Here is a 13,838-nt window from a genome sequence, read left to right as displayed (position 1 = left end):
GAAGCGCCTTTTCTTTAATAAGAGGGCCGGTAATGGGAATGCCTTTTTGTCTCTCTTGAGAAAACCACAAGTAAAGTGCTTCATCGAGTTTGTCATACGATGACACAGTAGTAGTTTGACGTTTTTCTAGAGTGTTTTCACTTGTAACAGAGCAAAATTGTTCGATTTTTGCCCGCTTCTTTTTCCAGTCACTGATCGTCGCTTTAACCGACACCAAATTCAATTGAAAGTTGAGTAGCACTTTCACCATTGTCTAGTCTTTTGAGAACTTCGAGTTTTTTCTTTTTAACGTACACGAGTTGTGTTTTACGTTTACTAGCCATAATGATATCGGATATACGCACAGAGCAGAGCAAAGAACAAACAAAACTGCAAACCACAAACTACAGAATACACAGTAAGAGCACGTTGCTGCGCGTATGGAAGATTGCACTAAACTGTCGTCTCGCCACTCGTCACCGGGGTGGGTGGTGGAGGGGATAGGGGTGAGGTAGTGGCAGTCCAATAGTTTTGCGCGCCACACTGTTTCAAGGTCACCGACCAACTCGCCCCGCCCACCACAGACAGGTGGCTTCTACTAGATTCATTACGCACAAACAATGGCACTCAGTTTCGACCACGCGATGTTACCGTACAAAGACAGGAAGCTGTAATATTATTATTACGTTTAATACGTACTTACTATTGTTTATTGCATTTGATTATTGTATGCATTTAATTGTTTTAAAACCACGTAAATTGCACTTGAAAGTTGATAAATGGTACTATTTAACAAAATCCGCCTAGTCCGAATTTCCCGTCAATCCGAACAAGGTTCGGCCTCCCAATTAGTTCGGATTGGCAGGACTCTACTGTAGAAAGAAACGAGCCTGTAGGGTAGACAGTTTATCTGTTGCTCTTGTGATTTTATTTTATTCTATAAATTGTTTAATGCATTTAAAATATTTGCTTCAAATGCCAAGAATTTTGCTATGAAGTGCATAATTCTAGAAAGCTTAGGGTATGATCGTGAACCTACTTCCTGTCTTTTATAAATATTGCAAATAATTGATCAGGATACTAAGATTTCTCATTGAGTATCTCCTGATCATTGAGTTTCCATGTGAAATTATGCATAAAAGTAGGAGAACATGTTAATTCTATTAATTTTTCTCACTGAGGTAAAATATTTTTGTCCCTCTTTGATCACCAAAAAATGTTTTTGATAATAATCGGTTTAATTGTTGCAGTAAGAAGAAACAACTGGCCTCCTCTACCGGAGAACAACATATTTGGTCTCCAGCCTTGCTTCTATCAAGACATCAATGTGGAGATTCCGCCAGAGTTTCAAGGCATCGTGCGTAACCTCTACTACCTATGGATGTGTGAGTATCGTGCCATAGCTTATACATTTCCAGACAATATTCGAAAAGCCAGGTTTTGTTCAAGCACACAGAAACGTCTCCGCAGTAGGTTTGAATATGAATGAAGAATAAGTGTAAACTGTGTGAGTGACAACAGACAAATATTCTATATTGACATGATCTTGGAGGATTCAGTTTGATAAGAAAAATATATTAATGTATTATGTCTTTTTCATCAGTTTGGGCATTCTTTTTCAGTTCAGGAAGGTCCTAGTAGCCACTAAGGTGGTTAAAGTAAAGTGTTCCTTTATTTGCTGGGTTTTTTAAGACTTTTTTTAGATGATGGAGGGATCAAGTTGAAATTTCAGACATTACAGGTGTTGTGTAAATGTAGATCTCTATGTCTGTTCTGAGCTGATTTCATGGTAGATCACATTTGGGATATGAAGGGATAAAAAAATGAGGATGAGGAGGATTTAAAAAAAAAATTATTTGCAACTCTCCTGAAATCGAAGTCCTGCCAGGCATCTCAGGTTGCTATTCTGTTGTATGAGTACTCTTTTCAAATAGTTGTTCGCTGCTCCTTTCTACATATCACAGATGTAATTTAACCCTTTGAGTGCCAAGTATTTATTGAGTGGGTGTACTGAAAAGTGCCAGCCCTTTTGAAGGCATTTTGCAAGGTTTCAGTAAAAAATTCACACTTTGATTATTTAATAACCTATCAACATATTTTTTTTTTTTCTTTGAAAACTCTGCCTAATTAACATAGAATAAAAAAGTTACTATAAAATTAAATTCATGAATATCAAAAATGCACTTACCTAAAAAACTCCAGAATTTATTTATAAATTTCATTTTTCAACCAAATTATCATTACCAAAAATATTCATATCATTATCTTTAATAATGAGTGATTTATACAACTTTTAACCCTTATAACGTCAGTATATCTTTTCACGACTTCCAGCAAACGGCACAATATTAAAAAAAAAAAAAAAAAAATTAAATGTGTTAAGTTCATTTTTATTTTTACTTTCTATAATTATGGTAAGTATAAAAAAGTAAAAATTTTAAAATTATAAAGTCACTGTACTCAGGATCGTCAATGTTACATGTTATTTATCACTAATAATGAACACGGTACTTTGGAATTATACCGACCACACCCAGACATGAATCGTTATTTGACATTTTGCTTCTACTGATTACTAGATTAGCGTAGAACTAGAACAATATTTTGTCAATATAAAACAGGAATTGTCTTATCGCAAACCCCTCCCCATCCTCAGACAGAGGTCAAAGTCGAGCGGTCTAGTAGATAACGTGATTGCAGAGTCTCGCCGCCCGTTCAGCTGGTGCGTCGCTTTGTTGTACTTCCGTGTTTTACCTCTACATTTCTCCAAACTCAAAAATTCAATAAAAACAAACATGATCAAACTAAAACTAAACTCTTTATTGAAAAAACACTCAAAACTTGTTTTTTATTCTTGATCATACGCCGCCACCCAAAATGCGAGTGCCATGCCTTCTCGCTGATGTCAACGAAAGAAAAACATCCCTCGAGATAGTACCTATCAGTAAAATATCAAATTCTAGAGGATCTGATCAGAAATATAAATTGAATTGTAATGGAAAGGCAATTATTTACCGCGCAAATCATGTGATGCCGCGTGGCCTGTCGTAATCGGAATTCTCGAGAAAGATAAGATAACAGCGACAACAATACCGATTACAATGCCTGGAAATGCTTGTAATTTTGTAATTAAAGAGTTGTTTTTTCGTTCTATCATGTTTGTTTAGCTATAAATTTATATTTTTGTGTTCTTCATACAGGTGTGTTCGGTATAATCCCAAAGTACCTGAACACTAAATATGTGACACTAAACACTAAAATGACACTAAAAACACTAAATGAATACTAAAACTAAGATATCAATACTGTTTAACAAATAAATAAAAACCATATAAACAGAAAACAAGACGAAGGAAACCGACTCAGCGATGGTTAGACACGCACTACCTGAAGCCAAACTGCAAACAAAAGCGCGCGCGCTGTACGGCGTCTGTGCCGTGTGGTGGGGAGAGTGTCTAGACACCGCGTCTATTGTTTCAAACAATGTAACGCGACAGCTATATTTTGACGCTTGACATATGTCAATAACCCACACACATGGTTGACGCATACCGTTAGTGACATTTATCGGATTTAAAAGGAACTTAAATTTGCTATAGACGCAGTTTTGTGTCGATGCGCCGTACCGCGTCTTTGCCGTTTGGAGATAGTTTGTCTATGCGCCATACGGCGTCTGTGACGTTATAAGGGTTAAGTAACTAATGCTAGGGCTAGACTCCTCATCTGACGAGTCAGGATTTACAAAAACTGGTTGTTGCATAGGCCTAATAGGTAATTGATTACTTGACCCAGTTTGGTCTAAGTCAGCAGTAGGGTCATAATCGGGATCGTGGTCAATATCATCCCCAAATAAACAACTGTCACTACTATCGTCTTCAGAAACAATTACATCGGTCACAAAACTTTCGTCAAGGTATTCTTCTTCAACTCTCCTTATGGTATTCTCACTTAAAGGGGACCTTGAGCGATCCATAATTGTACAAACAAGATGACAAACTATTCTCTAGACTAAAATAATATAATATTTAATATAATAATAATTTTGTTTATTCCATCAATAATTTACAAAGTATAATTCACAATAACTTTTTTCAGAATTTACTGACCACTATTACCAGTAGTGTGGCCAGTGATATAATTTAATAATAATATTAAGACACTTAATCTATAGTCCAGCAACTTAAATAGTTATTTAAAATTGAGCCTCCAATTGTAGTGTTTTCTTTTTATTTTATTTATTTTGTAATACTATCGACGTGAACCAGAGCTGATAGGTTTTTATGAATATCCAAATATTGTTGAATATCGCCGGCCAACAGTGATTTTATTTTCATTGGTTGCCCAACCTGTTCAGAGAGCAGAGTTCAGTTTTGCTCTCTGACAGAGGTTTGTCCAAAATGTGCCAGACTCGGTCATGCATTAGCCGGCATCACTCTGGATACTCAGTGACACAATTCATCAGAAATAAATACTAAACTATCCATTTACAATTTACTATCCTATCCACATTGTGTTTTCCTATATTTTGTTGAAACTGCCACAAGCGGCTGTGTTGTGAAAACTAATAGTTGTGATTGTGTGGTAATTAATACAAGTGATACAAGTATTGTGTTGTGTGTAACTAACCTCTATCTGGGTAAGCTAATCCAATTCTAACTTTTCCTTCCTTCTTGTTACTGAGTGCACTAACTTATTTTACTGTAGATCATAATATACAATATATATGTCAGTATTCATTATAATTAATAACTCAACACAGAATAACAGCAATTAAACTAATAGTAACACATCAATAACAATAATAAAATCTTAACAATAACAATAACCGTACCAAATCAACAAAATATCATTTAACACATGTAACAAATAAATAATGAAATAACAAATATATAAATATAATAATATGTAAATACACAAATCCATGTTCATGTTAAACTAACTGAACTACATTTTATCTGAGGACATAATTTAAAAATTTAACGTCTTCCTGCAACAAAAGCCAGTTGAACAATTTAGCACAATTTGTTTTAAATGAATTACAAGTCCTAAAAGAAATTGGTATTTGATTAAAATATTTAGGAGCAAGGTAATGGAAGGAATGCCTAAACATTTCTTTGTTCACTTTAGGAATTCTTATTGTACCCTGTTGTACATTACGGGTAGAGTAAAATAAATGTTGGTTCCCATTATTTTCCCGCTTTTCATAAAGAAGGTTCTTAACACCTTGTATACAAACAGATGTTGAATCGGCAATATTTTTAAATCAACATAAAGTGGAAATTAACTGTCAGTTTTTTGTTTACTTAAAATTATTCTGAGGAAGTAGTTTTGCGTAACTCTTAATTTTTCAATTAGATATTTAAATGTCCCACCCCAACAATTTATTCCATACTGCATCCGTGAATGGATTAGTGCTTAATATAATGTTCTTAATAGTTCTTTATCACAACAGTTTTTCAAAAAATAGAACTTTCTTATTGACATGTGTAATTTCTTATGAAGGTCGCTTATATGGTTTTCCCATGTTAACCTATTGTCAAAGACTATACCACTATACCCAAATATTTAATGTTATTGATCTTTTCTATATGTTGACAGTTGCAATCAATATAACTACAATTATAATCATGAAATTTTAAAGTGAACGGAATGTTGTAATCTGGAAGGCTAAAATTAATATACTTTGTTTTGTCAACATTAACTATCATTCTGTTAGCTTCACACCAATTTTGTAATTTTGCGATATCATGAGCCATAATATCTCCCAAGCAATTTGCATCAGAATGAGAGTAAAATAAAGCCAAATCATCAGCAAATGCAAATACTTTTCCTTTAAAATTAGTTTGTAACAAAATCATTTATAAAAATTAAGAATAAAGTTGCAGAGATAACCGAACCCTGGGGCACTCCTGTCCTAATTATTGAGGGAGTACTAAGGTGGTGACCTATTCTCACTTGTTGCTTTCTCCCAGTTAAATAGCTATTGAACCAGCTTAAGGCGAAACCCCTGACACCGGCTGTCTCAAGTTTATTTAGGAGTATTTTGTGATTTACCAAGTCAAAAGCCTTTTTAAAGTCAACAAAAAAACCAGTTGTTAATTTACTATTGTTTAGGCTCATGTATATCAAGTTAGTTACGTCAATGAGAGCGTCCTCTGTTGATTTCCCTTTTGTAAACCCAAACTGGTCTGTACTGAAAAATCTTTTATTATTTAGAAAGGAGACTAGACGAATTATTAGAATCTTTTCAATAATTTTAGAGAAAACTGAAAGAACGGTTATCGGTCTTAAATTGTCTAATTTTATTGAATTTTATTTTTTAAGAATTGGTAATACAATGCTCTGTTTGAGTATTTTGGAAGCACTCCATTTTGGAAGCTCAAATTGATTATGTACACCAATGCAGGAGCAATCAAATCAATGACATTTCTAATCAATTCTACACTAAAGCCATCAATACCAGCGGACTTTTTATTTTTAATTTTTTGTTACAATTCCAATTACCTCGAAAACAGTAGTAGGTATCAGGAAAAATGAGTTGGGTGTGTTAAAGGTTGTTGTATTTGGTGCTGTGACTGTACAAGGTCGGCTCTCTTTCACTAGATCAGTCTGTACTCTTATCAGGTACTTACTTATCTCTTCGGCAATCTCCCTTGGTTCTAAGATACTGACCCATCACACAGCTCTATTTTGTTAACCATTTATTTGAAGCTCACCAAATAGACCATTGATTACTTTCCATTGTTGTAATACATCTCCATTGCAATTACTAATTTTCTTTGCGAAAAATTAATTTTTGGTTTTATCTCTCTAATTGCAAATTTTTACAAAAACGTTTATAATAAGCTGTAAAATGTATATCGTATGGTCGCTTTTTAGCAATTTTGTATAATTTTGTTCTCTTTGAGATAAGTAGTATAAGTTTTTTATTAATCCATGGACTAAGTATTTTTGCCTTATTGATTTTTTTGTTATTAGTTGAGTCCAATCTGCTGCCATCAACAATTTCAGTAAGGTACTCATGAAATTTATCATAAGCTAAATTGACGTTTTCAGTTTGAAAGAAATCTTCATTATCTATGTCTCTCAATTTATACCTTACCATTTCGTAATCAATAACAAACTTATTCAGAGAAGACATATTCATAACACGATCGTTAATATTTATCGTGTTATTTGAATAAATCTTGAGGCCTATTAAACAATGATCAGTTAGCCCAATATCAAAAACTGGAACATTGAAATTATTTAAATGTCTATTCCTAACAAATACATGATCCAAACAGGTATTAGAATGAGTAGTAATTCTAGTCTGAACATTAACAAGTGAAGTTAATCCACTATTATTCATAGTACTGAGATAGTTTCGAGTTGAGCTGTTATCTTCTAGAATGTCTAAGTTTATATCACCTATATACAATATGCTATTGTTTAAGTTAGTTAAAATATGAGACAAATTTATCCACATAGACCTTCTCAGAAGAGTTATTTTGTTTATATATGCATAGTAGGTTAAAAAATAATAGATTATTAATCTTAATATTTAAAAGAAGTACATCAGCCGATATCAATGCAGTTTCTATTTGGCAGGAAGTAATACTTTTATCAACAAAGCACATAACGCCACCAGCTCTATAGTTATTGTTACAGCATCCAAACATGTTGTAATCAGGAAGACTGTATAATTCTAATTCATCGGAACTTATCCAAATTTCACTCAGAACAATAAACGAACACCTTTTTTTAATCTTACTTAATTCTAAAATAAAACTATCAAAATTTTTTTCGTATACTTCTAATATTAGCATAAATTAAACTATAACAATGCTCGGACCCTTGGGAATCAAAAAAACTTGTGAGTGTAATGTCTGGGCTGAGTGCTTGACTATTTTTATCCATTATATTCGTTCAGGTAAGTTATAGCAGACTTATAGAAATTCAAAGTATAAAGTCAAGGAATTTATGCTTAGGCCTATTTAGAATATCAAAACTAAAACCACTTATCAATGTTACAGGAAATATTAACTTGAGTATATGCTTAATAAAAAAGGACATATGAAAACTTACAGAGTATTTATATTATTTAGCTCCCATATATGTGCATTTACCTAGGACCCAGGTTAAGAATATCCTCATAGGTATTAATTTTAATACACTTATCGCCATCAGCCCTCTTGACAAAGAATTTTCCATCCCTATTCCAAGCATAAGCAAAGCCTAACTCCTTACTTTTCTTTTTGAGATCAGCAAGAAATATTTGATTCTTCGGAGACAGGTGATCATTTAAATAGACAGTCTGTTGAGGAAGAGCATTATTTACCTTATCAGCTGTCAAGGGTTTGATTGCTCTAGCCTTGGTTAACCAAGTGTCCTTCACATTCTTCTTCAGAAAATGGACAATCAGTGATGAAGGTCGGTCCCTCTTGAAGGATGGAATCCTATGGGCAGCTGCAATATCGGCATCTCCCACTTCTAGGCCTAGGACTGCTCCGACATCCTTTACGATAGTTGTTGCATCTTCATTTGGGGTTACTGGAATGCCACTTATTTCGATGTTGCACCTCCTGGAGTACTGTTCAAGAGACCTAACTGTCTCTTTAAGATCGATAACCTCAGATTTAAGCTTGGTGTTTTCAGCACGGAGTTCAGCATTCTCTTTCTTAATTTCGGCAAACTCTTTATTAAGTTTAAGCATTAGAGAGTTAGCTGTGTCCATTTTATCTGACATAAACTGCATGGAGTTAGTAAGCTCAACCATTTCACTACTCGATTTGGCCAGTGCGTTAAACACTTGTGTTTGTAGGTTATTTAAGGCTTGTGTTAGGAAGTCTTTTGTTATTCCTTCATTAATTGGACTGGTAGTATTACCTTTTTTCGATGTAGTGCTTTCCTTACATTTCTTACATTTCCATGTCTGTAGTTGAGATCGGGTTTTAGCTTCTTCTGGCTATCTTTAACACAATTAGCATGGAAGATACTATCACATTGTGAAGCAGTACACCTAACCTCACTTCCGTCAGTAGTACAGACTAGGTTGTAAACACCACAATTAGCGACCATGATTTAAAAAATTAGTAACATTAACTATTAATGTAAATCTTCTGTACGTGTAAAGTTATGGGTAGACAGAAAATACCAAGTAAATGAAATTGACGTAACACGTAGCAGAACACGTCTGAACGGCTCAACTATCTGAGCTAGACTCCCAACAAAATATTTACCAAACACGATTTACCAACGAAATATTAACAACTTCACTTCAGAACGTAACCTCAAACAACAACACAGTACGAGATAAACAACGCTCTGAGAAATATGCTTTACTACAAGCTAGATACAAGAAAATAAAATTATGATGCAGTATCAATGTGCTGGTGTGGGTTTTTTGTAAGAAGCCCTAGATCAGTTGTTACTTGGAAGTATTATTAACACATTCACTGCTGGCGGCACTCATGAGTGCCCGCGCCGCAAGCCTGTACAGTGCTGCCAGGCCTCAAGAGTGCTGCGTGACCAAACTAAACTGGGACCGTCAGTATCGATCTGACGGTCAGTTGAGGCAGTGTTAGTATTGTGTGCGTGTTTAGAACATCTGTGGCGACTCTGTGGACGGTCTGGTTCACACGGTGCGGCACGGCACTCATGAGTGCCATATTGCACAATATTGTCGCGTTGTGTGTTCGCGTGGTTGTGGACGTACTGTGGTGTTATTACCTATGTTTAGTGATAATCAGTGACTATAATAATGGCAGCAAACGGCCCTTCTACATCGGAGACAAGAAATATTCAAAGTGCATGAGGCACTCCGCAGTGCCAACCATGGTGAAAGGTGCACGGTGCTGGGGGCACTCAGGAGTGTCCCCATTTTGAACTGCCCCAAAAGTCAAAATACAACATTGGAAGCTGCTTTTATCCATCGCAGACGTCTAATTGCAGTATAAAGGTAAGATTTATTTTATAAAAAATTTTCAGCAAGGGGATGATGTAAAATGTTTTTTTACAGGTAGTAGTGAATGTGTTAATATATTTCAGTGGCCAATGATGATCAAACTATGTTATATTAACGTTTTTACATGAATTTTGAACCATGATTATGAAATCTGTTATCGCCCTCAATGTGCTAGGAGGCCTGCTGCTGTTCCTGCTCACCCACGAATACGACATGTGTAGTTATATCGGTCTGTTCACCACATCCTCTATTGACCTGTCTATAACTTCAGTTTTGTATGTTCCAGTCCACTCCAGCCTGATGGTCCTGAATGTGTTTGGTGGCCTGCTGCTGTTCCTGCACACCCACCAGTTTGGCACGTTCGGTGTTGGTGTGATCTACGCCATCCTCTTCACCCCATTCTCCTTTGTCTGCTGGTATCGTCCTGTCTACAAAGCTTTCAGGTTAGGCTAAAAAATATTTTTAATGTTTTAAACATTAATTTGATGAAACTAGTTCAAAGGTTAAATTTGTGAAAAGCAATTTTGTTTACTATTTTCATATTTTTACTGCATTCACTCATTACATAGTTGAGTAGTGTTACGTTAATTTTATTACTGTTACTTAGTTTTAGAATATAATTTACCTAACATTTGTTAATCATCATAAGTAGCTCCTTTATAATTTGTGAAAATCAGACTTTTTAATTAAAAAAAACACTTAATTCAGCAACATTTCAATCAAAAACAAAACAATCCAGTTCGGGGTGAAAAAATAACTTTTATAAAAAACAATTATTTTGAGATTTCAACCATTTAAAAACAATACAAAATCATGTTTAATAACCTAATATTTATACCATAAACCAAATTTGAAAAAAATAATTCAGTACTATTATAGTCTTTTCTTCTAAAACGTTAGCATTAATCTAAAAGCTACTACTATCTATTTCTTGACGGTGATGGGCTTAACTTAATAATTTTACCATATAAAACATTACTTACTAAAATGAAACTCAAAACATAACCGATTTACCTTTCTCAAAAAATTTGATTGTATGACCAAGTTAACAATGGTTTTGATAAAATCGAAATCTGCATCACACATTGAGGATTCAGTCTTTTCTCACAAGCAATACACACAAAATGTGTTTGGTGATTGTGTCATTGGAGCACACATAACTCTTGTGCGTCTTGTCTCCTGTTAGTCGCTTGACTCCATGTGGCATCTGCTGCTGCTGCTGCTCCTGAAATTCTTCATCTTGTGACTTGTAAGGCAACCAATCCTTACCTATGTCATTGTTGATTGTTTCCGTGAACTTATACCGAGACATCGGTTTCTGTGCTGGCCGTACAGTAGGTCCAATGTTTTCCTGGTACAAGATATAAGTGTTAACCACCAAAAATTGCATAACCCTCCTTCCTCCAAAATTCATCATCCACTACATCCATGTAACATACAACAGCATGTCTGCTGCATCTTACTAAAATGAAGACCTGCACTACAGCGATCTTATCAAAGCGAACACAACCTTCCGCAGTCAGCCTTGGTTTTTACCCGGCCTACCCACATGTGTTGTCCTGTGTGCCTAACATTTATTAATTAGTACTTAAAATATTTTCAAAGAATTAATCTTTTGTTTTTCTTTTTCACACTGGTGTATTTTATTTTATTTTTCTACCTGTGTATTATTAACTTTGGTTCGTACCATAAATAAATATGGTGTGCAATAAGTGTGGTTTGGACTTTTCTTGTGCAGACGAAGTGGCTAAGTGTTCAGAATGTAAACTAGAATACCACGCTGGTTGTTGTCGCATCAGAACCGCGGCAAAATTAGCGAGATTAATCGCAGCCAAGACTGTGTGGCGATGTGATGCGTGCGCTAGCGATGCGGTGTCAGTCAGCAGCCGTTCCGACACTGAGGACCTGTCTATCGTCGAACTACTTAAAAATATTCAGTTGGAAATGGGTAGGAATAGCAAGGCCAACAGTGAAAACTTCGCGGATCTCAAGAAAACTATGGAGAGCATTGAGAGCTCTCTTGGTGACGTCAAGGCTAGACTGGTTACTTTGGAGCAGGAAAATAATATATTGAAATGTGAGTGCACTCAACTGAAAGAAAATAATTTGTGTTTGGAGAGCCAAATCAGCGATTTGAACAATAGTTTGGAGGATTTGAAACAGTATTCCCGGAGCCACAATTTAGAAATTCGAGGAATTCCTGTCACTACAAATGAGGATGTGTATAGTATATTGGCGTCAATTGCCAGGGCCATTGGAGTTGACTTTTTAAGGGATGGCATTTCTATCGCACATCGCCTGTCACCGCCGAAAGATCGCCGCTTCTCACCAAATATTATAGTGCAGTTCTTGTCTCGCTCGATGAGGAACCAATGGCTTTTTGCTGCTAAGAAGAGGAGGTTGCAGACCACGGACCTGGCTTCGTCACTAAGCCCTGCACCTGTCTATATAAATGAACACTTGACGCCAAACAACCGCAAGCTCCTCGGATACGTCAAGTCAGCGGTCAAGGATGGGAGGCTGCTCGCTGCGTGGTCCAGGGATGGCAGGATCACTGTGCGGAAGTGTGAAAATGCCGCTGCTACTAGAGTGTGGTGCCCTCGGGACGTGGACAGGATAATGGGAGACGTCAGTCAGGACATAGACTGCACTCGCAGTGAGAATTAGGGGAGACTGCTGTTCATCCTACCAAGTATGTCACCTACAACTTAGTATTGTATCTGGCCAATATAATCGACCATACAGTTTTTTTCCGTCATACAATTACGTTTTAAAGAACAATATTGTTTTTTATTAACTGTAAAATTAGTCTGTTTAGTTGCTATGTCTATGTCTATTAAATGTAGTTAACCATGTAAGTATTCACCATATTATTCAATTTTTATATCAAATTTCATAAATCCAAATTGGCGGGTTTTTCTGTAGTTGCATATGTTGTTGGTATCGACACCTTGTTGATTTAGTATTCAATTTTTGCTAGAGATAATAAAGAGTTGTGTATTGATCTAACAGAAGAATAACATAATGTTTGCCAATATATTTTTCTAAAATATAATTACTTAAACATGTAATCATAAATGTGTATGGACCAAATTTAGATTTTACTACTGTACAAGATATAATAGGATGTTTATTATTCACTAAGTAATACGCTGATATCATACGTATTATTAAATGATAGTGTGGTATGTAAGGGTTTCGTTTATGCCCACGAAAGATTTTTTTTTAATGTGTCATTGCAGTATAACTATTTTAACTTAAACAATTTTATTTTAAGTTTTCATTACATGTTAATACTATTCTTTACTTATATATGTATTAGTTTACTATTGGCTATAACAATTGTGCTTTAAAAGATAGCCAATAGTTCAAAAATAATTCTCCTTTTTAGTTATTTTGTACAATAAAATATATTGAAAAGTTTTTGGTTTCAATTATAAATTGTTTATGTACTATCTGTGCATTGTTCTGTATGTGGTTTTAGTTTAAGTACAGGATACATCTGTTTCATTTCATTACTCTTAAAAGTGCTTTATGGTTCTAGGTATCACGTTTTTTTGTCTTGATTATCTTGTACATTTATCCATAGTCTAATCAATTTACTCCAATGATAAGTTAATAGTTTATTTTTTAATTAATCAAAACCGGTACTTATTGCTAATAGTATTTGTTTTAATTGACCACAATTTTGACACAAATACATTTCATTGTAAATACAATTTTAAAGCTTCAGTGAAATAACAATAATGTATCTGTAATTTTTACATTTTCAGAAACCTAAATTATAAAATAAGTTAAATGAATATAAGGCACATACTTAGTGTATTATTAAATCCAGTTTTCCATATGGTTGTACTGTACTATGTAACGGATACGTTACATTAAAATAAATTGTAAAAAGATAGGTTTTGTG

At 34.8% G+C, this 13,838-nt stretch overlaps 1 protein-coding gene across 1 annotated transcript in view; it reads left to right on the top strand.

The window, feature by feature from the left end:
- Positions 1 to 13,838, top strand: part of LOC124371077 (secretory carrier-associated membrane protein 1-like) — a 70,404-nt gene that overhangs the window by 20,638 nt on the left and 35,928 nt on the right. Inside the window, 2 exon segments of the mRNA XM_046829389.1 lie at positions 1,230 to 1,364; positions 10,212 to 10,368. Coding sequence (XP_046685345.1) covers positions 1,230 to 1,364; positions 10,212 to 10,368 — 292 coding nt within the window.

The sequence above is a fragment of the Homalodisca vitripennis genome, unplaced genomic scaffold (genome assembly GCF_021130785.1).
Source record: "Homalodisca vitripennis isolate AUS2020 unplaced genomic scaffold, UT_GWSS_2.1 ScUCBcl_906;HRSCAF=3843, whole genome shotgun sequence".
Lineage (NCBI taxonomy): Eukaryota > Metazoa > Arthropoda > Insecta > Hemiptera > Cicadellidae > Homalodisca > Homalodisca vitripennis.
The sequence above is the reverse complement of the archived record's forward strand: the minus strand, read 5'-3'. Positions and strand labels throughout refer to the sequence as shown.